Genomic DNA, 24,712 nt, shown 5'->3' with positions numbered 1-24,712 from the left:
AAAAAAAAAAAAAAAAAAAAAAAAAAAAAAAAAAAAAAAAAAACCATATCTTCTCTTCCGATCTTAAGAAAAGATATATATATATATATATTTAGCAGCAGAACTGCAGCATCACTTCCTCCTCTTTACCTGATGGGCTCTTTCTGAGCATATATTGCACGAAAAGTGAAACTAGAATATGGGACATTTGTTAAGTTGATTTGAATACTTGCTCTTTATGTTTCTCAGTCATTTGGTCTCACTGACGTATACGTAAGCTATACAGAAGACCCCCCCAGACCTTTTGTCTTTAAGCAGGAAAAAGAGATCTTGGTATTGATATATGTGAATAGAATTTTAAAGCCGTATTATTTCTGTTGTTTCAGAATGACGGTGGAAATAGAACCTTGTTTGACCAGCTGGAGGACCTCCGTGTTGACCCATCACAGCATGAAGACAGACGGGTTGGTTTCTGAAGCAAAACACGTCACCATAGTAACATGTCAATCAAATCTGAGGCCTCGTTATTAACCGTTTGTACAGCAACCATAAACAAATAATCCCATACAAATCTAATTGTGTCTTTCAGGATGTGGACAACCTCATGGGGTGGTGGAACAACGTGGAGTGTAAGTTACAAATAAAATGCTTTCTTTTGGATTTGATCTGACAGTAAAAGGCCCAACTTTTAGTTTCTTCTTCAACCATTTTCCCCATACGACCAAATGTATGTGGACGTCCCTGTTGACATACTTTAGTGTGCTGTTTTTCATGCTTTTGGCCAATTAAAGGAAATCTTAATGCTGCAGCATACAATTATATTTTAGACAATAGTTTCCTGTTTCAACAGAACCAGGTCCATAAAAAAGGATTGATTTTAAATTAAAACAATAACTAAAAAAAGATTGATTTATTGCTCTCGTGGCTGAATGGGAACAAATTCCTGCAGCCAGGATCCAAAATCTAGTCGAAAGAAGAGTGGATCCAGTTATATAAATCGATTAATGCCTATACTTTTGGAATAAGATGTATTAAGAAAACTTTATTATTCTTTCACATTTTCGCTTCCTCAGCTTGGGAGGACACGCCTCAAAATGATGACATGACAGAAAAAGAAGAGGCCAAGTAAGTGAAGGCTAAAATGGGTGTTAATATAAAACTTATATTTATTATTTCTGGTGGTATTTAGCCATGTCGATGGCTTCAGTTTTGAGATGTCTGCATCTAAAAATGTCCTCCGTGACCCCAATATCACAGAGGAGAATAGAATTGTATTCTCACAAATTACAGTTGAAAAACTTCAATCTGAACTTGTTCGTCTCAGGGCGTTTGCTGTGACGGCAGAGAAAGTGCAGAAGGGCATCCGTGTCTTCAACAAGCTGTTCTCGGAGCGCGCTGAGAGCCTCTGGCAGCACGTCATCGACCTCAACGGCATCGCAGACGCCCTGGACAAGTTCAGCAAGAACACAAAGATCGCTCAAATCACCGGCGGCTCTACCAGCGCCATCGGGGGCGTGGCCACCATCGCCGGCCTTGCTCTGGCCCCGGTCACCATGGGAGTCTCCTTGATTGTGACAGCGGTGGGATTGGGTGTCGCCACGGCAGGCGGTCTGACATCGGCAGGTGCCGGCATCTCCAACCAGGTCAACAACTCCATGGACCGCAAGAAGGTGGAGAAGATTGTGCAAGATTATCAGGAGAAGATGGTCGACCTCAACAAGTGCCTGAAATTCATCAAGCAGGGTATCGAGAACCTGAAGAGGTTCGACCTGATGAAGATGAAAAAACACGCCTACAACCGTGACTTCCCTGTGCTCAGTAGCAGTTTCTATGAGGACGGCGCCATGGCAGGGAAGGCCATCCTCATCAGCGCAAATGAGATCATGCGTGTGGTGCAGATCGCCAACGTGGCGGGCAGCACGGCAGCCAGAGCGGTCCAGATCGCCAGTATGGCCACTGGTGTGCTCACCGGGCTCTTTGTAGGTATGGACATCTACTTTGTGGCCAAAGACTCCAAAGAACTCAAGAAAGGGGCCAAGTCAGAGTTTGCTGCCAAAATCCGGGAGGTGGCCACGCAGCTGCACGAAGGTCTGGTGGAGCTCAACGGGATACGGGAGGAGCTGCAGGCCACCTCGCCGGAAACGGAGGGAGGCAAAGATCCGGCTGCTTTGAAGAGCGACAGCAAAGAGAAAGAGGACAAACATGACAGTTCAAGTGAGGATGAAATCGACCGCATTAAAAAAGCCATTAAAAAGGACTACGAGAACCGAGAATATGTTTGAAGAAACTTTAAAAACTGGAAAAAGGCCTTAAATTGTGTGCAAGTGTGTGAGGTGTTTTCGGCTCAAAACTCCAACATACTGCTGCATTCTTGGTGCCAACGTCTTAAAATAGAAAACTACAATCAGGCCTATTTTGTATGAGGAAACTTTATTCTTGATACAGTAATACAGTAGTTTCTCAAATTTCTGAACTTTATGAACCTGACTTCTTGAATCTTAACAGCATACCCACCGCTGAGAGGAACTGAGGCTTTGCGGTAGATAAAGTATCGTATCTGCTTCTCTGGCTGCTGTGCCAAGTGTGAAACTGCCAAGTGGTCTTCAAGAAAATGGGCTTCAAAGCTTTAACTGCAGCATGTATTTGGATAGTTTTAGATTAAGTAAAAAAAATGTTTCAAAGTACTTACTAGATTTGATCATTAGACTTTAAAGTGTTGCTTAGAGTTTTATCAGTGTGTTGGTTCATATTGAAACACTTATCAGGTGTAGAGATTGTGTATGTGCTTAAGAGACGAGTGCCTTTATTATTTAAACAACCTTAGAAATACACTAATGTGGCATAAGTCTTCACGACACAGTCTTGTTTTAAAAAAAAAATGTAATATAAACCTTTGTTTTAGATTGTTTTTACACAATTATGTTGCGTAAGAAGCAGGATGGGGTTGCACCAGCAGTTTGTAAATATGTAGCTTCTATCTATCAAACTAGTGATTCACTAAATCGGGGTTGCACCATTAAAACTTCAGGAATGTCTTAGTACAGACTTAAATAATGTGTTAGGAAACACACAAGCACCTTAATCACAGTTTTAGGGAACGAGTGATATATTGTCTTAACTGCCAATACTCTGACAATGTTTGCACTAGTTTGTTTTAGTAATATGAAATATGTTTTAGAAATGTGTTTGAGTTAGTAGTATTTTGCAATTAAGGATGAGTGGGAAATATCTGATTATGCTAACCTAGCCAACTTTATTTGGTCATTTAGTATTGGGTTTTTCCTTTTTTTTTTTTTTTGTAATTCATGGTATACTATGTTTCTTACCACTTAAGAACATTATTAAATATGATTTTGATCTAGTGTCACGTCAGGTTTGTGAACCAAATGTCCTCTTATCTCTAAACTGGTCATATGTTAATGAGCTTACATTAGCTAAGCAGCTGCTACACCTGTCAGTTACTGGGTGTAAATATTTACAACTAATCACTACATGAGAATCAGTTGTTGTGGATCCACCTGTTTTAATTTAATGATGTGTAATCTGTACTTTGTAAACACTTGGAACAGCTCGGTCAACATAAGACACAAACGTAAAAAGCTGTCAGGAGAACTAATGGGAGAATATGATGGTCCCCTTTTTCTTTCAATACTCTGCCGAGTTAAGTCAAAGGTTTCTACCACGTCTTCTGTCCGATTAGATGGTTTCAAGGTGTAAAAGTCTCTACGTCGATAACTGGAAAGACACAAGACTGTAAAAACCAGCAAGGATTGTGTCAACCTCTCCGGTTTACCTTCTCTTTTTATTGCATTCATATTTTAAAGACTGATTTCTGAAGTCAGGGTTTGATGATGTCTGTTCTGTGGATTGTTTAATGAACCTAATATATATTTTTCTGGGTGGAGTTGTTCATTCGACACTAACTCATTATGTGCAATATATCGTAAAACTGTAATGATTGTAAAATTGTTAATTAAAGGTCAAAAAAACATTTGTCAATCTGTTGCTTTGTAAAGTCTCTATACAAGCAAGCAAACACTTAAGTTCCTTTTTCTGACTGCTGTGCACTAACTGAGTTGGTATTTGTTCAGTTAATAGCCAAGATCAACATAATAGTCAGTGACCTTCAGCACTGTTTACTTTTCTTAATTTCCACGATGAATAAACACAGTTATGCGATTGGGTTAGATTCATGCTGCCGCACAGACCGGTCGATCCTCGTTGACATAAGCAGCATGTGCCGTGTTGTGTGCCAAATAGAAATGTAGAGGAAACCACAACAAAGCTGCGCTGTGCAGGGTTGGCTTTGGAGCCCACCTGATTACACTTGTAACCAACACCCAACAGTGACATCACAGTGTACTGACCACACCCTGGAGTACACTTCTGCATCACTGCAGCAGGGCGAGACGCAGAAGATAAACCAGTGGAGGTCTAAGAAAGAACAGATCTGCAGCCCGTGTTAAGTTGCCAAATACAACAAAACAAATAATACAAACTCAGGTTTCCCTTTAATATTTCTCCTGATCATCTTTGACATGTTTCTGTACTTTGATTGGAGTCCACCTGTGGCAAATTAAATTGATGGACATGATTTGGAAAGGAACACACCTGTTGATATGACTCATGGCTGCCAATGCACATGAGAGCAAAACCCAAGCCAACATGTCTGAATACTTTCTAAATACACTAAACAGTATATACCGTGTGGAGATGTAGTATTTTCAGATTGATGACTAATAATAAAATATTGTCTAACTCACTGTGATGATTTCACAAAGTGTCAGTGTTTGGGCTCCTGCCAAGATGACCAAACTAAACTGCACTATAGTGCAGTTTAGTTTTTCTATTTTAAGACCAGCTCCCTTCACGTTTGGGTTTTTCTTAACATGTTGCTGACACCTGTGAAACTGATGAGTCAGAGTCACGCCGCCTGTGGAGACGCGTTTCCACAGGCGGCGTCTCCACGCGTTTCCACTCCCACAGACACAGGTAGACCTCAACTGGCCACCTCCCACTCCCAGGTGAGTCGACAGCCATCACAAATCCAGAAGGGAGACGAAGCTTTTCAGATCTTGACTCTTCTCCGACTGCAAAAACCAGGTGAGATGTTGGAGCTCTTTTGTTTGGCAGGAACATGGCTCATTGTGCAACAGGTGGTTTCACAGTGAGGATATGTGCCACATGAACTCTCAGGGCGTGTTCCCGTTTGTTTAAGATGCTTTGTGCGACCTGTAAGTGATGTTGCCTTTGGGTGTTGTCGGAAACATTTGGATTACTTCATGCGGCGGTAAATACTCTTGAGAAACATGGGAGCATGTGATGTACAGGTAGAGCGTACATGAATAGTTGAGATGTAAAGGTGCAGCAGATGAAGGCTGCATCAAACAGTGATGTTGATATTATTGTTTTGCATTTTTAGGTAGGCAAAATACATAATATTACATGGTTTTATTTCACATTTCTGCATTTTATTTCTGCATTTTGTGTGTATTTTTTGCACATTTCATCTTCAAATTCGCATTGCAAATGGGTTTCTCTGATGCAATGCTTGTGTAGTTTGAAATATTTCCATATGAAACAGAATGTAGACACAAGGGCTGGTTATTCAAATTGCATCGATACCATCATGTTTTTTGTTACTGAAACTAGAATTACATCTTCTATTTTGGTATTTAACTCTATCTGGTACTAATCACATGTTTAAACTAGCCAATGTGGAGCTTACATGTGTTAGAAGATATTTTCGATACAATTGTCAATAAATCTAAGTAACACTCAACACTTTTGCTACACAGTATATGAGCCTACATGGGTACCGGGTGTAACTGAAGTGATGTAATTTCGGAGCTTTTAGAGGAGCTCTTGAACGCCTCATGTGTGCAGATGTTGTTGTGCGGGTGTGGTGAAGTCTTAAAAACTCTTCGTGACAGGGAAGAAGCAGTTCGTGCTCACTGCTTTGATAATATCTGGTAAAAACTGAATGTGCAGGGCCTCTGAACTGTCTTCAAATATTCGGTAGGTGAAACCGTTTAGTCTGGCACCGAACTGATTTCGGTTTTTATAGTTTGACGTTTATTTCTAATTCACGTCCCCATATGACGAGCGTCAGATGTGTTACTGTTAACGTACAGACTAAAAGTTGTCAGCAATTAACCGCTAAGTTGATTTAGAGTTCAGCACAACTAAAAGCGTTAAAGTTACAGTTTTAGGAAATGTGTTTGAAGTAACGTCAGTATTTCTCTAAATGATTCATACAGTAAGTGACAACTGTAACTGTAACCATGTGTTTCCTCCCGTGTATTTAAATTCATTATTATACATTTTCAACAAAAGCAACAGTTGTTTTTGTAATTGTTTTCTCGCTTAAATTATAAAATATTTGATTTAAATATGGCATGACCTAAAAGTAAAACTTACCATAGCCCAAGATATTTAAATGTGTTGAGTCGTCTAACCAGTCAAGTACTAACTTTTGTGTGTTTTAAAGGGGTTTGACTGACAGTGGAGTTTTGCTTATTCAGGCTAATTTATTTAATAATAAAAGCCAAAGTGATACTAGCTTTATCTTTTATACAGCAACTGACTTACATTTTTACACATTTAACCTCAAAAGCTTCTCAGTAAAATCGTTTGATATCTGAAGTTAATTTACACTAAATTGGTATCAAAAAGCAGTGTATACTAAAAAACCTCAAATGCACTCTGAAAGATGCTTGATCTTGTTGATGTACAGTGATGTCCCAAAATGCAATGCACAAAGGAAATAGAGGAGCTGCACTCAGCTGCATAACATTACGACTCATTGTGGATGGTGGCGACAGAGCTCGTGGAAGATTGAAGAAGTGATTGTCTCTTACTTCCATCTGGCCCAGTTGACATTTCAAAGAGCCATTTAAAGCAGAAATCACAAACCTGTGATTATTCCTGTTTACACTTTATTTGTCTCTGTTGCTCTCATCAGGCAGGATGGAGGCGTGCATGATCAAACCAGAAGTAAAAAAGAAGCCAAAGCCGGTGAGAACATTCAACTCAAACAATGAACTAATGCACAGTCTGAAAACTCTCCAGTACTGATTGTAGAGTTTATAAAATCCTACTGTATAATATATATACTATACTATACAGTACACACTCATGGTTTCTTCTGTATTCACAGCCTAAACTTCTCCCAAAGCCTACAGAGGTACTGTAATAAACCTAAAGCTTTGACATTTTGCTTTAGCAAACACATGATCAAACACACTGTGCTGTGACATCAGTAGCATTTTTAAATATGACTTCAGGATGGCTTCACACCTCAGTAAAAACCTTCTTTACAGATTAAAAGAAATGATCCGGAGAAATGGGAGAAGCCAACTCCTCTGGTACCTGAACGACCTACTGACGCTGTACGTCCAGCATTTATCGACCACAAGTGTTTACTATATAATGTTTATCTAAGGGTCTATTATACAATTGTTTTAGGTGTCCCAGAGTTTACCTTCTACCGAGCACGTGTGGTGGGCTGACGTTTCTTCAACATGTGGCAACATTTTAGTAAATTACTTTTGGCTTCAGAGGAGCAAGTTTTTTCACTCTATGAGGAGGAAAAGTGCAAAAGAATCCATAAGATCCATATAAGTTTGGAAACGCATAATGGTAACTTTATGAGCACAACAATATCAGACCTGATATAAACCTTAAAAACTAATTTAAAGGAAATGATAATATGCGTTATCAGTGTTTTTCACCTAATATAATAACATAACATTTACAAGAGTCACTAAAGAAAGAAGAAATGAGAAGTTTTGATTTGCATTGTGACTTATAAGAATAAAGATTAGTTTTTTTCTGTGCAGGAACTGATTCAGACACAATATCGGATGAAAAGAGCCACAGATGAGGTATTTAATGTATATGTTGTTTTTTAATTGCTGTGATTTATGTTTTGATAGATAGAGGGGCAGATAGAAATAAAAGATGGCGAGGAGATATGTGTCAAAAGTCTTCATACTAAAACACTCTCATGATTGCTACATTGAGTTTAACCAATATTCTGCTTACTGTTGCTTTCATACACTTTGTGCATTGTTGTCCAGATAGTCCAATACCATTTGAAAATAATGTGTCGTATCACCTTTATCCATCTGTATCAGGCTAATGGGAACATGACACAAACTCCTGTGGTTCCACCCAGACCCACAGAAAAGGTACACTACACACAAATACTCCAATATACAATGATACTCATCAATACAGTCAGAGTTCAATTCAACTTCCACACAGGGAATGTTTCTCATGTTTAAAGCCAAGCACAGAGCCGATAACGGAGTATTGTGTGAACATGTTTGTTAACAAATATTGAAATTATAGTTAATCTGCAACCTTTTTTGCAGTCTGTGTGAGAGCAGCTTACAGTTAAGTATTGACACAAGGTGTCATGTTTCTGTCCTGTTACTAATATCTTTTGTTGTTGTTCCCTTCTGGGCTTTTTTATGTGTCTAGGAACTTAAAGCCACAACCAGATACAGCCAACACAGAAGGGTACAGACACACACACACACACACACACAAAAACAATGAAATGACTTATCATGTTCCTCCATGGTTGTTTTTAAATACATTTCTGAAGGAGTGTCCTTCCTCTTATCAGATCCAATCGGAAGTTCCCAATGATGACGCAGACTTTAAACAGGTATTACAGGTAGCGTTATTAAATGGCCGCTCCGACCTAATTCATAAACGGTTTATACAGTTTCTTCCTCTTTATTGTCATGTGCATTGTTTTAGAGTGATGTCAAGACTGGAATGTTTCGTCGGAGCCAGAAAGAGACAACTCCTTCGTTCACTGTAAGAAATGCACTCGCTGCTCTTATCTGCACTGTAAATTACTACGCAGACAGAAGGGCATTCCAAGCCAAAAGACTCCTTTGACAAAACAACAGTTTTACCTCTGAGAACACGACTGTTGCTGTTGTCGCGCTGACTCGATGGGATAGTTTTTTGTTTGTGTAGTTGTGCACCTTTTAAGGGTTAGTTTGGATTCACCAAAGTCACACAATAACAAAACAAGTTCCCATCAGAAAGGGCCGTCTTTCTATCCCTTTAAATCACAGTAAATGTACATATCAAAATGTAAATATGAAATTAGTAAGCATATAAAATTATACACTGCGTGAGTTGAACAGGTCCCTGTCCAGCAGGTGTGTTTGGGTGTGTACACGTGTGAAACACGACTGTGTATTTAGACATGCAGTAGGTGTGTACCAGCATGTAGAAGCTGCTGACTCAGACGATGTTGTTCAATGAAAGGGTCTCGTGATGAACAAATGGAACAAAAAGGACACATTAAGCATCAACTTGTATGATGGGATAAACATGATATACACTGTACATTGTTTTAGAGCTGTGCTCAAAAAATATGAAGTAGAATGTGTTTTTACTGATTTTTCTTTCCTCAGAGTTACGTGAGCCATAACAAAGAGCACCAAACGGACGATGTCCCGGCCAGACTGACTTCTGGCATTAAACCGGTGTGTGTGTGTGTGTGTGTGTGTGTGTGTGTGTGTGTGTGTGTAAGAGAGTGTGAGAGTGACAGTGAGAGTGAGAGTTCATTCCACTGTTGATGTCATCTGCTGGTTTGTCACATGTGAATGTAATTGACAGGGCGGTCTGAAAGGAGTAATGAAAGGGTTGCAAATCAAGTCGTCACCGAAGGTATGAAGCACCGTCTGGTTTGGTGTTTTCTGCTGGTGGTGGCTGCAGTGCTTTATTGTACAGTGGTGACTTTTCACACGAAAGCGTTGTCTGGTGGTGGTGGTGGTGGGGACCAAATTTATTTTAATGTAACCTGGATTGCTTTGATTTTTAAAAGATATTTAAATGTGTTGTCTGTGGTTAAAATGATCAGACTGCCTGGATGAATCCTTGTGAAAAATTAGACCATTTATTTATTGTTTCTCTGAGGGCTCAGCTGTGAAATATTGAATCATCACTTTTACCTCCTGGATTGTTTCGTAGTTTGTTTACTTTATGGCATATTATTAGGCAGGACATCCCAACAAGATTATCTGACTGTCAGGGGCCCGGTGTGCTGGGGGTTTAGGCGCTGATCCCGGAACTGTAACGTCCCTGTTTCGAGTCCAGACTGGGACCTTTGTTGCATGCTGGCCTGTCACAATAATTACGTTACGGACTTCTATATTTTTTCCAATTCTTAAGAATTATTTTAATTGCTCTTTGAAAGTGTGTACTTTCATTATTGCTATTATATTATCATATCAGTGCAATTATTTCTGGGAATGCGAAACAAAAGTGGTTATGGTGACAGGCCTAGTTGCATCTCTCTCTGCCCTCACTTCCGCTCATCTCTGCTGTTGTCTCACTAATAAAGACATAAATTGCCATCCTATGTCTCACCTTTTATATCGTATTAATACAGCAGCTGTAAATATAGATGGTGAGGTGAAGTTTAAGTGGGAGGAGAAGGATTTTAATCTCGCAGACAGTTTGAGATAAGGAATAGGACAATCTTTTAAGGACAGAGTTTAAATTCTAATGTCAGAGGATCATATTGTGCTAAAGACTGTTGACTCTTCTTTAAGGCCAGCAGAGAGCCGAGTCCAGATCCCAGCAAGGAGGAAGCCAGCTCAGAAAAGGAACGATCCTCAGAAAAAAACAAGCAGGAAAAGAATGCAGAACCCAAACAGGTGAGAGAATAATAACAGTATTTGACTGGCCAGCCATGACTGAACAAGCCAGTTGTGCTTCTTCCAGAAAAACAGATCAATATTCAGTCACTGTTGTGAACAACAAAGTGGAAACTCATTCATTTGAAAATCAAATTACTTTGAAAGTGCTCAAATGAAAGCCACAATGTACACTTCAAGATAATGAATCACTCAGAATGTGGCGTTAACACTGGGGAAGCCACATAGTAATATTTTTATTGTTCTTAAATGTCTGCAGGGAAGACGCCATTTAACATTACCAATTTTTCTTAAAGGAAACCTTAAAGGCAGCTTGACGTTAGAATGTTTCTCTCACCCTTTTCGTTCAGGATATCGGAGGTCTGATTGCTGGAATGTTCCGGAAAACACCCAAAGAGAAATCGTCTCCTGCTGTGACGGTAACATCAACTCCTCCGCTCATTTTCTGATCAGAAGTTCGCCTCTTGCTCACTGTTTTGTTATTTCATCGTCAGTTCAGCAAGGCAGACAGCGATTCTGAAGATGCAGCAGAATCAGAAGATGAGGTCGGTCTTGTTTTAGTCCATCTACAGTGTATATTCAGTATAATTGACACGTTTAATGGCGTAGTAAAGGACGGAGACACGGGGAAACAGAGGGTTGAATATAGATGGTTTTAATAGTAAAGAAAACGTTCAACACAAAATGTGTATCCGTATGTGTATAATCCAAATTGTTACATTTTCGACAGGAAAAGGGAAGCTTCTTCTCTGGCATCCTTAAAAAATCCAATAAAACAACAGATGAGACGCCTGCACAGGTGAGTGACAAAAATGGCGTCCTACTCTTTAAAATACAACTGGAAAACTGTCTTTCGTGTGTGTTTTCTCTTATATCTCATTGGTGTTTCAGGACAGTCTCAGTGTTCATGGTGAGCTGTCTGCCAGCAACGACAGTCTGTCTGAAAACAGCAACAAGAAGGTGAGCAGATAACGTTATTATAATTTAAGTGCACACACGGACTAGAAGATTGTCCTCCAAAACGACCCCTCACTGACCTGAACATGACACAAAAAAAAAGAAGTATTTCATAACTGAGCATGTGTGTACTGTTGTTGTGTCTGTATCAGGAAAAAGGAGGAATATTCAGCAGCATGTTTAAGAAGAAATCAACAGAAGCTGCTCAAACTGACAAGGTGATGTAGCTGGAAACACTGTATGATGTGCAACTCAATTCAAACAAAGCCAAAAACGTCTTATTGGTTTAATCCAGTGGCCTGATAATTATATTGAACCTGTTCATTTTGCCTTTTAGGACCAACTGTCTCTACATGACGATCTGTCAGACAGTAGTGATGGTCTATCCGAAAACTCAAAGGTGAGCTCAGAAGCGTTCATCTGTGAAGTGACTGGGTTTTAATTATAGAATTATCATTATGTGACAATCACCGGCGGTGTTAATGAATTGGTCCGACGTCAACAGGAGAAAGGAGGATTCTTCAGCGGGATGCTCCGAAAGTCTCCCAAGATCCCTGCAGAGGGAACACCCGATCAGGTAACTGAAAATGTTTCAGATGCTTTAATAATCACTGAAAATGTTTCACTTGAGTGTGTTTTATAATTCAGAGTTCAATGTACATTTAAGGGATTTGAGAGCAATGAGAGTAAAGGTGATAACAACAGACTGACATCCTGTCTGCTCTTAATGAGCTGTCTTTAACAATGAGTCATTGCTAAATGCCGGAAGTTTTTGTCTCTTATGTTTTGGTATTTCAAAAATGTTGCACTACTGAGGTCGATGAGGGTGTAATGGTCCAAGTTTACAGTTTAAAACTCACTTAAAATGACACTACTGGTCAAGCAGTTATGACTTTAACCCAGTATTTACCTGGACTGCATTTTATATTTTGTTTTAATTGAAATATTTACTTGCTTTTCTTTCTTTACTTGAAATATTCAGTAACACTTACCTATTTAGAATTGATAAGCACTAAATAAAGATGTAATTAATGGGTTATAACACATGAAAGTAAATATATGGACATTTTAAGTGTTTGTACATCTGTCAGCAATCACAACTTCTATGAAAAAATATTTCATATTACAACTGTTTTTACTATATTTAATTTCATTATGTGTAACCGCTGAGACGTTTGAACTGTTTGTGTATCTTTGTTTCAGGATAAACAGTCGCCGCAAACGGAGCCGATCGACAGTAATGAGACTCTGTCTGAGAACAACACCACTAAAGTAAGAAACTGTATGAAAGTTATTGGGATGGGCTGTGGGGGCTGAATCCTATATTTGCTTTGATTTGAAACCCTCCCCTACACTGACATCAACAGTGCAACACCCAAACTCGACCCATATATCAAGCCTAATGTGAAATGGAAACATGATATTTGCACTCTGAATATGGTGAAAGGCAGCCTGATGGTCCAGAGGTGCAAACAAAAGACATTTTTTGGACGCAACTATTTTGATGTAACTATTCATCGTTCTTTATTTCCCTGTGAATCTTGCAAGAAAAAATAATTAAAATATAGATCCTGCTGAAGAAAAAATGAACGACTTTCTCAAAACCAGACTGCCAACAAAAAATACATAACCCCCCCTTTTCAAAAAACAGGTTTATACAAACAATTTCAGCCGAGTCATTCTCTCAAGGAAGCCAGTAAGGACATGCTTTGAAGATGAGTTTCTTCTTTTTCTTCACGTAGCAGGAGAAAGGAGGCGTTTTCGGTGGAAGGTTCAAGAAATCTCCCAAACTGTCTGAGGCCCCCCGACTGGAGGAGGTAAAACATTTACACAATAATCAGTCACTTCTGAAGCTTTGAAGCTGAGAAATAAAAATGTCCGACTAGCTGCTTGTATTATCAGGTTACTGCAACACATGTACACACGTTCCTCTGATTTCCCGCATTCACCTGTTTTTGAGTAACATGTTTCCACATCTGTTGTTTCTCACATATGCAGTACTACTCCCCAAGATTGTTCTGATTGTTGTAATCTTTTGTCAGGAAACACAGTCACAAGACGATGAACTCTCAGGCAGCAGTGAAGCTCTCAACACCAAGGTGAGTTTATTTATTCATTCATTTATTTAATACACTTTTAAAAGATTCCTTTAATATCTTAACTTTAAGAGAGAGCATTCACTGTCTGTATGTTTCAGGAAAAAGGAGGAATATTTAGTGGAATGTTCAAGAAAACTCCCAAACCTGCAGAAGCTGCCCAACCTGAAGAGGTAAAAGTGACGACATGTTACTTTTTCAATGAAATCCAACTCTTAAAAGGTTAGGGTTAGTTTCCGTTTTCAACAACATTTCGATTTTTTTTGTTTGTTTAAATTCTCATTACATCCTGATGGCTATCAATTAATCAAATGCTCTGACAAAAAATGGAATAAAATCCGGTATCTGTGGGTGTTGCAGGACTGTTATAAGCCCGTCCAATAACTAAATCCTTACCTAATGTAATGATTGGACGGTTTATCTGCCTGCCTGCTTGCCATGTTGGACACTTTCTCACTAGGTTTTGGGTCTTTTAGAGCTAATGCTGCTAGCTACTTTCATTTCATAAGAGTTCGCAACACAGGAGGGTTTTAGGTTGGATCATTTTTTTAATCTAGTACTCTTTCTAGTTTCACAAGCAGCTTTAACTTCATATCTCTATTTTTTTCAACAATTAAAGGATGCTAGGCAGTCTTTTTTGACAAATTATAAAGCTCCGTTAACCTGTTCTGTTTCCAGGATTTCTGTTGACTTGATGAAAATTAGGTTAAAATGAACAAGTGATGAGTTGCGGCTGTAGATTCAGTATTTCCTTTAAAATATTTCTCAACATGTAGCAAAATCTGGCAAATGTATTCCATGATTGTCAATTATTATGAATACAGTAATGCAAAACCATGCTCAGATGTTCATTCAATATTTTCTTTAACTCTTTTTTTATTATTAGTAAAAAACAAAGTCTTGTAGAAGTTGTGATAAATCATAATTAACAGTTAACAAAGTTTTTACCAGAAATATTTAGTAAAAGGGTAAATAACCATTAACCTCTTCATCAGTGTGAAGAGTAAAATACGTTATGCAATTTCTTACTTAGTATTCCCAAATAACATAAACACCTTTTCATAGGACGATTCTCCCGACAGCGATCTTTCAACCAGCACTGAGAATTTATCTGAGAACAAACAGGTCAGTGAGATCAAAGCTTTTCAACAAAACCGCAGTAAGATTTGTAAATACTTTCACTACTTCAGCAAACTTTTTTTTTTTTGTTCTTGTGTATTTACATCAGGAGAAAGGCGGGGGGTTGTTCAGTGGACTCCTCAAAAAGACTCCCAAATCGTCTAAAGAAAGGGTGGCGTCACCGGTGAGTGAGTGTTACCTGAACATGCGGTGAGTTTCTAAACCTGCAACACGTTTTGACGGGTTTAATAAAACTTTAATTTCTATGTTTCAGGAACGAGAAGTTCAGAGAGAGCTGTCAGCCAGCAACGACGATCTGGCTGAGAACAACAACACCACGAAGGTGAGATATGATGCATCAAACTTGTAAGTACAAATGTCTTCAGAGGAAGCCTTCACTGACGACCACTTTTTTTTCCAGGAGAAAAATATTTTTAGCAACATGTTTAAGAAGCCGCAGAAACCAGCAGAGGACACCGCAGCAGACAAGGTACTGTGATTTGATTAATTTGGGCCTTAAGTTTCTCCTTATGGAGGATGGAGTAGATATTTATATTTACAGTTTTCTGGTTTGAATTCAGGAGCTGGATGTGAACACAGAAAAACGTTTATCTGGTAGCTGTGAGACTCTGTCGGACACAACCGTCCCAAAGGTACTTCAGTTATTATTACAGTGGCTGACCTTGTTCTGTCTGCATTAACTGAAAGCTTGGATGATACCTCTGTTTTTTCTGTGCTGCATTTATCTCTTTTCATATTTGAATGTAAAAATAATCCAGTGCTGTTAGTCCTGTTCGTTGTGTTTTTGTTTGTGTCTGAATGTTTTCCTTCATTTAACCAAAAACTGTTTTAGGAGAAAAAAGGTGGCCTGGCGGGTATCTTCAAAAGATCAGCCAGCATTGACGACCTGTTTGACGAGGTCAGTGTCTGTAAAACAGATCAGTTTAAAGATAATAAGCATTCTTATAAATTAAACTACATAACAGTAGTTGATTAAATTAGCTCTTTCTTGACAACATTAATGCTCAGATGGATGTCATTTTGGCACAAGGAGTACTTTGAAATGTGATACTTTTAAGTACATTTTGAAGCAAGGCAGAGTATTTTGACTTTTACTTGTAACAAGGTAGTTTTATCCTGTCGTACTACCGAATAAAATATCTCGATACTACTGCTGAAAGGTAGAAAACAAATTGACTGTATGCTTTGAAACATGGTTGGATATCATGTAAGCGAATTTGTTCAGACTTTTCTCAAGCCTCCTGTTGCACTCCTCACAAGCCAATCGAGATAAGAACAACAACAAAACGTCCAAAATGAAACTGCATTAGTGATTGAAACACTCATTTTATTTTCAGTCTAAAACTTAACTACAACTCGTTTTGCTCATCAGGAGAAAGGCGGTCTTTTCAGTGGACTCATTAAGAAAACACCCAAAGCATCTGGAGACGAGGCCGCCGCAGAGGTGAGTGTGTGACTAGACGCACTGTGTTTGGAGACTGATTAGATCGCTGCAGGAAGGACATATTTGTGTTGGCCAACCCTGGATGTTGACATAGCATTGTGTTTCTCAACAAAAATTTACAGAACTAAAATGCTAATGTTACAACTTAACCACGGTCGCATGATTGTTAGTATACACGAGTCGGTGCGATGACGTTTAGTCTCAATTAGCAACTGCCTTTTTTAAGACACAAAAAAGCTTCTATGCTGCAGAACAAAACGTTAAAATCTCTCAAGTTTGTGCTGACCACAGACCTTATTTCAGGCATCTAACTAAGAATTCAAAAAACTCATTGGCTTTGAGACAAGGGCACTGGAAGTGCAAAGAATGTAACTCATTTCCGAGGTTTAGGACTCATTCCTGCAGCACTATATTTTACATATTTATAACGTCCATTTCTCTTTTTCCAGGACAAAGACGACCAGAAGGAGCTGTCAGCAAGTAATGACAATCTGTTTGAAAACAGCAACACAAAGGTACTTTGATGAGAAATGTTGGTTTTGAAATTTAAATTTGAACGTGCAAGCACCGTTTTGTTTTTCAGTCTCTTACACAGATGGTGTCTGTGTTTAATTCATGTTTTCAGGAGAAAAGTATTTTCAGTGGCATGTTTAAAAAGACTCATAAACCAGCAGAGGGGACTACAACAGAGGAGGTAATGACCCTTCCACATTGAAGTTTAGTTTACAGTATATCACACCATTTGACTGTACTTTTGTATTCATGTTTTGTTTTTTTCTGTTGTGTGCGTTCAGGAGTCAAATGATGATAAGAAGTTATCGGCCAGTCGTGAAAATCTATTCGAAGAACACACGCCAAAGGTACAAATGTTTGCTGATCACAATCTCAGCTGTTTTTTTTTCTTCTGCTGTTGATTATTTCAATATTAACGTGTGAATGTTTCATATGCTTCAGGAGAAGACTGGAGGACTTGCAGGGATCTTCAAAAAGTCTCCTAAACCAGCTCATCGCTTGATCGCTGCTAAGGTAACCAAATAAACTTTAGTTTTTTTCGGTGGTGAGGTGTGTGATTACCGTTAAGTAGTCTGTCTACATTTTTAAGATGATTATATTGTGGTAAAATAACCTTCAACAAGTTAAAACAAACCAGATTGCCTACAAAATGTTCATTTTCTTCTTGTTTTTCAGGATCCTCTCAATGACAGAAAGGAGTTGTCTGCCAGCTGCGACAGCCTCGCAGAAAGTGCAGAGGTGAGAGCTACTCCGATGATCACCCTCTGAACACAAAGCTCAGGCTGAAAGCCCAAAACATCAAATCTAGAGAGAGGAACGCTCTGTACCCCAACGTCCAATGGATTTAAAAAAATATATTTGAGCCAAACCAAGCTCTCCTCTTTCATTAGGACACGTTTCCATCCTTTCTCTGCCTGCAAATGTTTACAGTAAATAGATTTTAAAGTAATTATCGTTTTTATAACAACAACTTCTCTCAAATGTTTCAGTGATAACGTATTGTTTGTTTTTATTCTATTTGACAGGATATTCCTTCAGCACTTGTTGAAATGTCAACGAGTAACGACAATCTCTCTGAAGCTACAAGCACCCCAAAAGTGAGCCTTGATGTAGAGTGTATTATTGATTATGCTTGCATATTTTGCCTTTTTGTGACTTAAAGGAATGCCTTGTTTTTTTTTAACAGGAGAAGAAAGTAGGGTTTGGTAATATGTTCAAGAAGACGCCCAAAACACAACAACAGGTATGATATTATTGGCAAAGAGGGGCGGGAAACGCACTCGCTTGAGTCGTACAACCAATAGTCGATGGAACACAGTGTTGTAGTAGTAGTAGTAGTAGTAGTAGTAGTAGTAGTAGTAGTAGTAGTAGTAGTAGTAGTAGTAGTAGTAGTAGTAGTAGTAGTATTTGAGATTGTCAATGAAACAAGTGTTGAAACTTTAAATGCTAATAAAAGGTAAATACAAAGAGCAAATTAGATGATCCTCATAAACTCCTGGATTATGTGTCTGTCCAGCTGTTAAACAATAATCTCTGTCTTCATTTGCAGGACGATGAGGACATGGAGGAACCAAAAGGAGGCGGGCTGAGACGCAGGAAAACCATCAAGAAGAAAAAACGAGTGAGTTGTTGTTGTTCACTTTAAAGAAACGTCCAGAGACATGACAGGAAGTTGCAGGATCAAGAGCCGGAGTGCATTTCAACAGCTATACCTTTTTAAGAGGTTTATCTTAATACAGTTAGAACACTTTAATGGTGACAGGAGCTGAACTTTGAGATTATTTTGTCTCTTGCTTCTCCCGTTTGAGCTCTTTGATGTTAAATGTCTTTTCTCATTAACAAACTCTTCTTTTCTTGTTTTGTTTCCGTAGGTTGTGTCATTCAGAATCAAGAAGACTCTTCCCAAAATATCCAAACTTAGTCTAGCTTCACAGGTATCTTCTCATCTCTTCTAGTTGTTATGAATCACTTTGTGGTAATGTAAATAAAGAACAAGAGCAGGCTGCTTGAAAGGCTTGTAAAAAGCTTAAAATAAAGTTTACTTTTTTTTTATTAGCTTGGAGATCAGTCCAAGAGGTTATTAGTTGTTTTGGTTCATTTTTTGACACAAATATACATTTTCATTCTCTACAATGTCTCGTCCTCTTTTGAATTCATATTTCCTTTACCCGTTTGCTGGTTTTATTATGAATGAGTGTTGAAGTTCTTCTTAATGACATTGTTTGTTTCGTCTTCCTCCACAGAGTTCAGAAATGATGCCTATTATTGAGGAGACTTTTGAGCTGCAGGACCTGAACCCAGCACAGGTCGGCATAGTGACATTATAAGAAAGATCTACTTAAAAAAGGAAAAACATTGAAGAGGGGTTTACAAATTTCTAATCCAAGATTAAAAACAACCATAAATCTTAATTAACATCTATTTAATATTGTCTTGTTTAATCAGGGATTGTCATTTATGAACATATGACATTTGGCAACAGTTAACCAGTTCATCGGGGTTAGGGTTAGGTTAGGGTTGTCAGCCTGTGAAGTGATCCGGAGTTAGTATTTAGCAAGTTGGAGCTTTTTTTGAAGAGATCAGTGAATACGGGGAAAAAATAAACCCTGCTGTATGTCCACACTATAGAACCACACGGATTAACTGGTGAGAATCAGTGTCAGTGTGATGCTAGCTGACATACAGAGGGAATGACGGTGAGAGTAAATACACATAGAAACCCCTTTAAACTGAATTCTGTGTCACAATGTTGTATTATTGTGTTTGTTTTCCAGGAGAGCCAAGTGGAGGTCCAGCCTGTTGAGATGGCAGCTTATCCTACTGAGGGGAACCGTCTCGGAATTGAGCATGTGCGTTTTAGGACACTTTTACACATTTGGTTTAGTTCAGTTGGTCCATAGATTATGTGTAAAATTATGATTTCGGGTCAGAAAGAGCTCATGAAGAAATAACTGATTATTAGACTGAAAATCGACTGCATGTTATGAATAGAAATATACTTTTTCATTGACAAAGGTCTCTGTTTTCAGGACATTGATGATGATTTGATGGAGTGGTGGAACACAGTCAAAGGTCAGTATGAAGATATGTTCATGTTGTTTGTTTGTACTGTTATAACATTCCACCAAGAGAATTACCACTTATGTTCTCTCTCTCTCTCTCTCACACGCACACAAACAAAAAGGATGTTTCTTTAAGTATAAAAGTCATAAAAAAGATCAAATAAATCGGCACTAAAACCTACAAACAAAACTGTATTTGCTCCTTGTACTAGTTGTATTGTTTCTGCCTCTCCGTTTTCCAGGTTGGGCAGAGTGGAACGAGACATCAGATTTCCAGGAGGGTGATGAGCACATGTAAGCGTAGTTTCTTTTCTTAACTTTTCATTCAAATTCCCGCCCATTCTGTTCCCGTGTTTATTCATATTAGAACTAAATATTAACATATAAAAACTGGCCTATTGTGATGATGATCCGCGTTGATGATTCCTGCTCCCTTTGACTTTTGCCCTCTCCCGTCCCACTCACATTATGAATATTGAAATTGACTCATCTATCCGAGAATCAATTCTGTGACCCAGAGGATTCCCCCCAAAAATGTCAGACTCTGATCTGTAGCAAGCAATCCACCCATTTCACTTGGGACACATGCTGGTACAAAATTTCTTAGACCTACAAGCATCTAACTTTAGACATGATCAAATGCACCATCCTGTGATTTTCAAGCCTTCACAGCTCTCTTGTGTCTCTTCAGGGCGATGGAGCAGGCAGCAGATCGTGTCTACATGGCAGCCCGTCTGTTCGTGCGTCTTTTCAACCGGCGTGGGGCGTCCTTGCAGCATCGCATCCTTGAGCTTATGGCTCTGGCCGACGCTGCGGACGAATTCCACAAAAAAACGTTGCAAGCTGCCGTGGGTGGAGGGGTGGCCAGTGTGTGTGGCAGCGTGGCAACAATCACAGGGCTCATTCTGGCGCCTTTCACTTTTGGCGCCTCTATTATTGTCACGGCGGTGGGGATCGGTGTGGCGACGGCGGGCAGCATCACTTCAGCAACGGCCAATATCACCGATACGGTTCACTCCAACATGGACCGTAAGAAGCTGGAGAAGATGATCCAGGACTACCAGGAGGACATCAAAGACATCAGGGAGTGTTTGGAGTTTGTGCAGGTGAGGAAAAGGACAACCTTCAACCTTAATAGTGTCCCTACAAATGCATTTGTTGGAAAAGATATCTCCTTCTGAGACAGTTCTGACCCTCCTTTTTTGTTTCTGTGCCTCTTGTAGGCAGGTATGGACACCCTGGAGGAGTGGGACTTTGAGAAATACTCAGAGAGCGCCGCCAAGAAGGCCATGAACCACAACCTCAAGCATGTGATGAAGGAGGGCGGCCGTGCCGGAAAAGCCCTGATGATCAACACAGATAAGCTCATCAGCACTGTGCAGATTTTAGGCGCTGCAGGCGGCGCCGCCAAAGCTGCCCAGGCCATCAGCGTCACCACAGGGGTCATGTCGGCGCTCTTCCTGGCTCTGGATATTTTCTTCCTCGCCAAAGACTCCCACAATCTCCGCAAGGGCGCCAAAACGAAGTTCGCCACCAAGATCAGGGACGTATGTAAAGAACTTCAAGACGGCCTCCTGGAGCTGAACAAGGTGAAGACGCAGCTGCAGAAGACCATGGACGGCATCGAGGTGGAGGAGTACGAGGAGATTAAGGAGGTGGAGGAGGAAGTTGATGACGAATATGAGTCGGATCCGAAGAAGCTGGCTAAACTGGATCAAGAGCTGGACCTCCTGGAGGAGAAACTGGACAAGAAGGTTGAGGAGGAGCTGAAGAAGAGTAAAGAGATGGAGAAGGAAATGTTGACGAGTAAGAATTTGAAGGAAAAAGGAGAGCCAGAGGAAAAGAAGGACAAAGAGGAGATGGAGGATACTAAGACAGAGGGAAAGAAGGAAAGTAAGAAGGCCAAAAGTGAATCAGAAAGCAAGATTCCTGGTGAAGAAAAAGAGCAGAAAGATGAGACTGTCAAAGCAGCCAAAGAGGAAGTTTTAAGAGACCAACCTCAGAAAGGAAAGAAGGACAAAGAAGCTGAGAACCAAATTACAGCTGGAAAAGAAAAGCATGAGAGCAAGCGAGACCAGGCAAAAGAAGACAATGGTACAAATCTGCCAGTGGCAGAAAGTGTGAGTACGACGAGGCACAGCAGCAGGAGCGACAAAGCTCGACTCCCCAGGAGTGAGCAAGGGAGGAAACATGAAACCGATAAGGAAAGAGACAGAAAGCTAAGCGACAGGACGCAGAGCTCGAGGAGGACAGAGGAGGAGGCTGGAGTGAAGGATTGGAGAGCTGAGATGGCGAAAGGTAGAGAGGAGAAGAAAGAAGGAAGAGACGCAGAGAGATGGACGAAAAGGGAAGATCATGGAAAAAGCGACGAGAGGAAGAAGTCTCATCGAAGTCAAGAGACGGCGACGAAGAGGGAGGAGCACTCGGAAAGGCAGTGGGGGAGCAGACGGGAGGAATCTGACTCCCAGAGGAGTCACCACAGGAGCGGAACGGCTCCGCATGATGAACACAGACAGAGGGCAGAGGAGAAACGAGGGAGCGGGATTGAGAGCGCGAGGAGGAAGTTTGAGAGAGCAGAAGGTGAGGAGGAGGTAGAGAGGAGAGGAAGTAACAGAGACAGAGAGCACGGCCAACGAAGATCTCGACGTAGCTCGAAGGCGCTGCTGGAAGACGGTCTCAATATTTAGTTTGAAAGAAGTTATTATACACATCATCACATTAAATGTTAGGTTTGGACAGAAACTGACAATGAATTGTTTTAAGTCAAAGTGTCTGCTGGGAAAAAGGTCAGTGAATCTGATTGACATGCTGGCTCTCCATCAAGATTCAGGTTTTTATGATTTACTCAGAACTAAATGTAAAGTAGAAGGTGAAGCAGGAGAACTTTGTGTCAGTTGTGTGTAAAAAGCGTAGCTAAGTTTAGACCGTAGTCTTCTCAACTAATGAGAAACGTAGATAATTATATTCAAATGCAATCATTGGATTGCTTTCAACTTCTTCAGGGGAGTATGACAGAAACAGGTAAGGGACTGCTCGGCTAATTCATGCTGAATTCGAACATGCACACACGCACTGTACATGTGGGCATGTTAATTATAATATATGTAAATGTTATTGCCTGCGTTGAGGTAGAAGAATTAGAAACCAATCCTTTTTTTAATCGTGAGTGAAAACGGTTCCAGGTTCACTGCTCCTTGCTGAAAAGCTTATTCATCAAAAGTTTAGGGTTTAGGTTGAAGAGAATAAATTATGTGACGAAGATCTCTTTTTAAATAAAGTTTTTTGTTTTGTTGAAAACTGCAACAAAATTTGCAGGGGGCGATAAGCTGCATTTATCGACTTCTGCGTCAGTGTCTTTTTGGATACGACCACTACAATCTTAATATTTTACATATATACATGCATTAGGAGTTTCAAAATCTGTCTGTCTTTTTTGCTGCTGAAAGCTGAAGCTCTAATTGTCTTTAGTATCTTTTCTTTTCACATCTGTGAAGCAGATTTCCTGCTAAATCTGACCTCGATGCAAATGATGTCAATTACAGTGCAGAGGCTGCTGCTATTTTGTTAATGACTCTTTTTGATGTTGTGGTGAACCTAAAACATTATATTGGTCTCTGTTACTTTCTATAGTTCTGGTGCTTCAGGGTTAAAATAGACACTTTTTTATATTATATATATATCTCTATGGTGCTTGTTTCTTGTTGAACAAATAAATTATTTACTGAAATGTGATTCTGTTTGGTCTTTTTGATTCTGAACGCCACTGTTCTTATTTTCTGCTCGTCACTCGACTGTACAAAGAAACTATTTGCTTCTGAAATGAATGAGAACTTTAAACCAACCATTTGATTAACTGAGTAAACAATTTCACATCCACATAAAAAGTATATTAACTCTTGATATTAATCATTCAAACATAATGTATCAATGCGAAGCAAAAGTTTAAAAAAAGAAGAACGGGCTGGTTGTTGGACTTTAAACATACAGAATCTTTCTGGTGGTGCTGTCGGGTATTACAGCTGATCACCACCGGAGAGGAGCAGAGAGCTGAACCAGGAGTTAAAGGTCTTCATCCAGTACACGGATTCTCAACACCTCTGCAGTTGCCAGGGGACACATGGAAAAACTGTTGAGTAACTAAAGTAATTTCACCAAATTGAAATTACGATTTGATTTGTACAGGAAGTTGTTGCTCCTGAACTGTACATGTTATAACTGAGAGCGTGAAAACAAGCGGGCCAGAAAGCAGACCAGTCCAAACAGTTCAAATGTGTAACCGGTTGAAACTCCAACTGGTTGTTCGCTGGTCGAGTATTGTCTCTCAGTGGTATTTGTAAGTACTGTACTCGGATAATAGTTTTAGGTGCTTTAATTGAGTATTACCATACTTTATATTCAAGTAAGCTTTTGTTACTTTGTTAAGATTTTACCTACAAATACCAACTTTATCAATTTAAATGTATTGTTTTATTAGAATAGAATATAAACAATAAGGCAATGAAATGGAACAAACTACATAAAAGTAGCACAAAAGGAAAAGATAATAAGGAAAACTAAATATTTACATTGAATATATATACAGTCACTTATATATACATACACACAAAAAATACCAAAACAGTTAAGTTGTTAGCAACTACAATAGTAAGTTACTTTAACATGTTGCTGATGAAACTTCTGTACTTTACAATTTTGAATGCATAGTATTTTTACATTAGAGTATCACAAGGCTTTAAAGAATAAGAGAATACAGAGCTGAAATAAAATCAAGTAAAGACATCTGTCTAAATGTAGGATTTCCACTCCCTGCACACTCACCCTGTTGTCTTA

At 39.4% G+C, this 24,712-nt stretch overlaps 2 protein-coding genes across 6 annotated transcripts in view; both read left to right on the top strand.

Moving 5' to 3' along the window:
- Positions 1–3,978, top strand: part of apol1 (apolipoprotein L, 1) — a 15,775-nt gene extending 11,797 nt beyond the window's left edge. For all 5 annotated transcript variants that reach the window (XM_031865184.1, XM_031865187.1, XM_031865186.1 and 2 more), the window contains 4 exons: positions 366–443; positions 569–608; positions 1,053–1,104; positions 1,304–3,978. In XM_031865184.1, coding sequence (XP_031721044.1) covers positions 366–443; positions 569–608; positions 1,053–1,104; positions 1,304–2,261 — 1,128 coding nt within the window. In that variant the 3' untranslated portion in view covers positions 2,262–3,978. The remainder of the gene's footprint in view (positions 1–365; positions 444–568; positions 609–1,052; positions 1,105–1,303) is intronic.
- An 890-nt stretch (positions 3,979–4,868) lies between these two features.
- Positions 4,869–23,614, top strand: LOC116393177 (uncharacterized). Its single transcript, XM_031865291.1, has 45 exons — positions 4,869–5,082; positions 6,944–6,996; positions 7,139–7,165; positions 7,302–7,370; positions 7,821–7,865; positions 8,118–8,171; positions 8,467–8,505; positions 8,615–8,656; positions 8,752–8,811; positions 9,423–9,494; positions 9,628–9,678; positions 10,566–10,670; positions 11,021–11,089; positions 11,165–11,215; positions 11,401–11,469; positions 11,562–11,630; positions 11,780–11,845; positions 11,965–12,027; positions 12,133–12,204; positions 12,831–12,899; positions 13,370–13,444; positions 13,670–13,726; positions 13,825–13,896; positions 14,789–14,848; positions 14,952–15,026; positions 15,117–15,185; positions 15,264–15,332; positions 15,424–15,495; positions 15,696–15,761; positions 16,236–16,307; positions 16,757–16,822; positions 16,933–17,001; positions 17,102–17,167; positions 17,262–17,333; positions 17,496–17,558; positions 17,846–17,917; positions 18,007–18,063; positions 18,370–18,441; positions 18,692–18,754; positions 19,064–19,126; positions 19,595–19,669; positions 19,850–19,892; positions 20,125–20,176; positions 20,574–20,988; positions 21,106–23,614. Exons 1-45 carry the CDS (start codon positions 4,869–4,871, stop codon positions 22,567–22,569), a joined length of 4,758 nt encoding a protein of 1,585 aa, XP_031721151.1. The 3' UTR covers positions 22,570–23,614.
- Positions 23,615–24,712: the final 1,098 nt, after the last annotated feature.

This window comes from Anarrhichthys ocellatus, unplaced genomic scaffold (assembly GCF_004355925.1).
Source record: "Anarrhichthys ocellatus isolate YVR2014 unplaced genomic scaffold, GSC_Weel_1.0 scaffold32, whole genome shotgun sequence".
Classification (NCBI taxonomy): Eukaryota; Metazoa; Chordata; class Actinopteri; order Perciformes; family Anarhichadidae; genus Anarrhichthys; species Anarrhichthys ocellatus.
The sequence above is the reverse complement of the archived record's forward strand: the minus strand, read 5'-3'. Positions and strand labels throughout refer to the sequence as shown.

Bases quoted from the DNA above. Each gene is read 5' to 3' on its own strand.
- LOC116393177 (XM_031865291.1), top strand. From the start codon at position 4,869: ATGTTGCTGACACCTGTGAAACTGATGAGTCAGAGTCACGCCGCCTGT. The intron at 12,205-12,830 runs GTAACTGAAAAT...TCTTTGTTTCAG, and splicing joins CAGAGGGAACACCCGATCAG to GATAAACAGTCGCCGCAAAC. The intron at 16,308-16,756 runs GTGAGTGTGTGA...CTCTTTTTCCAG, and splicing joins GAGACGAGGCCGCCGCAGAG to GACAAAGACGACCAGAAGGA.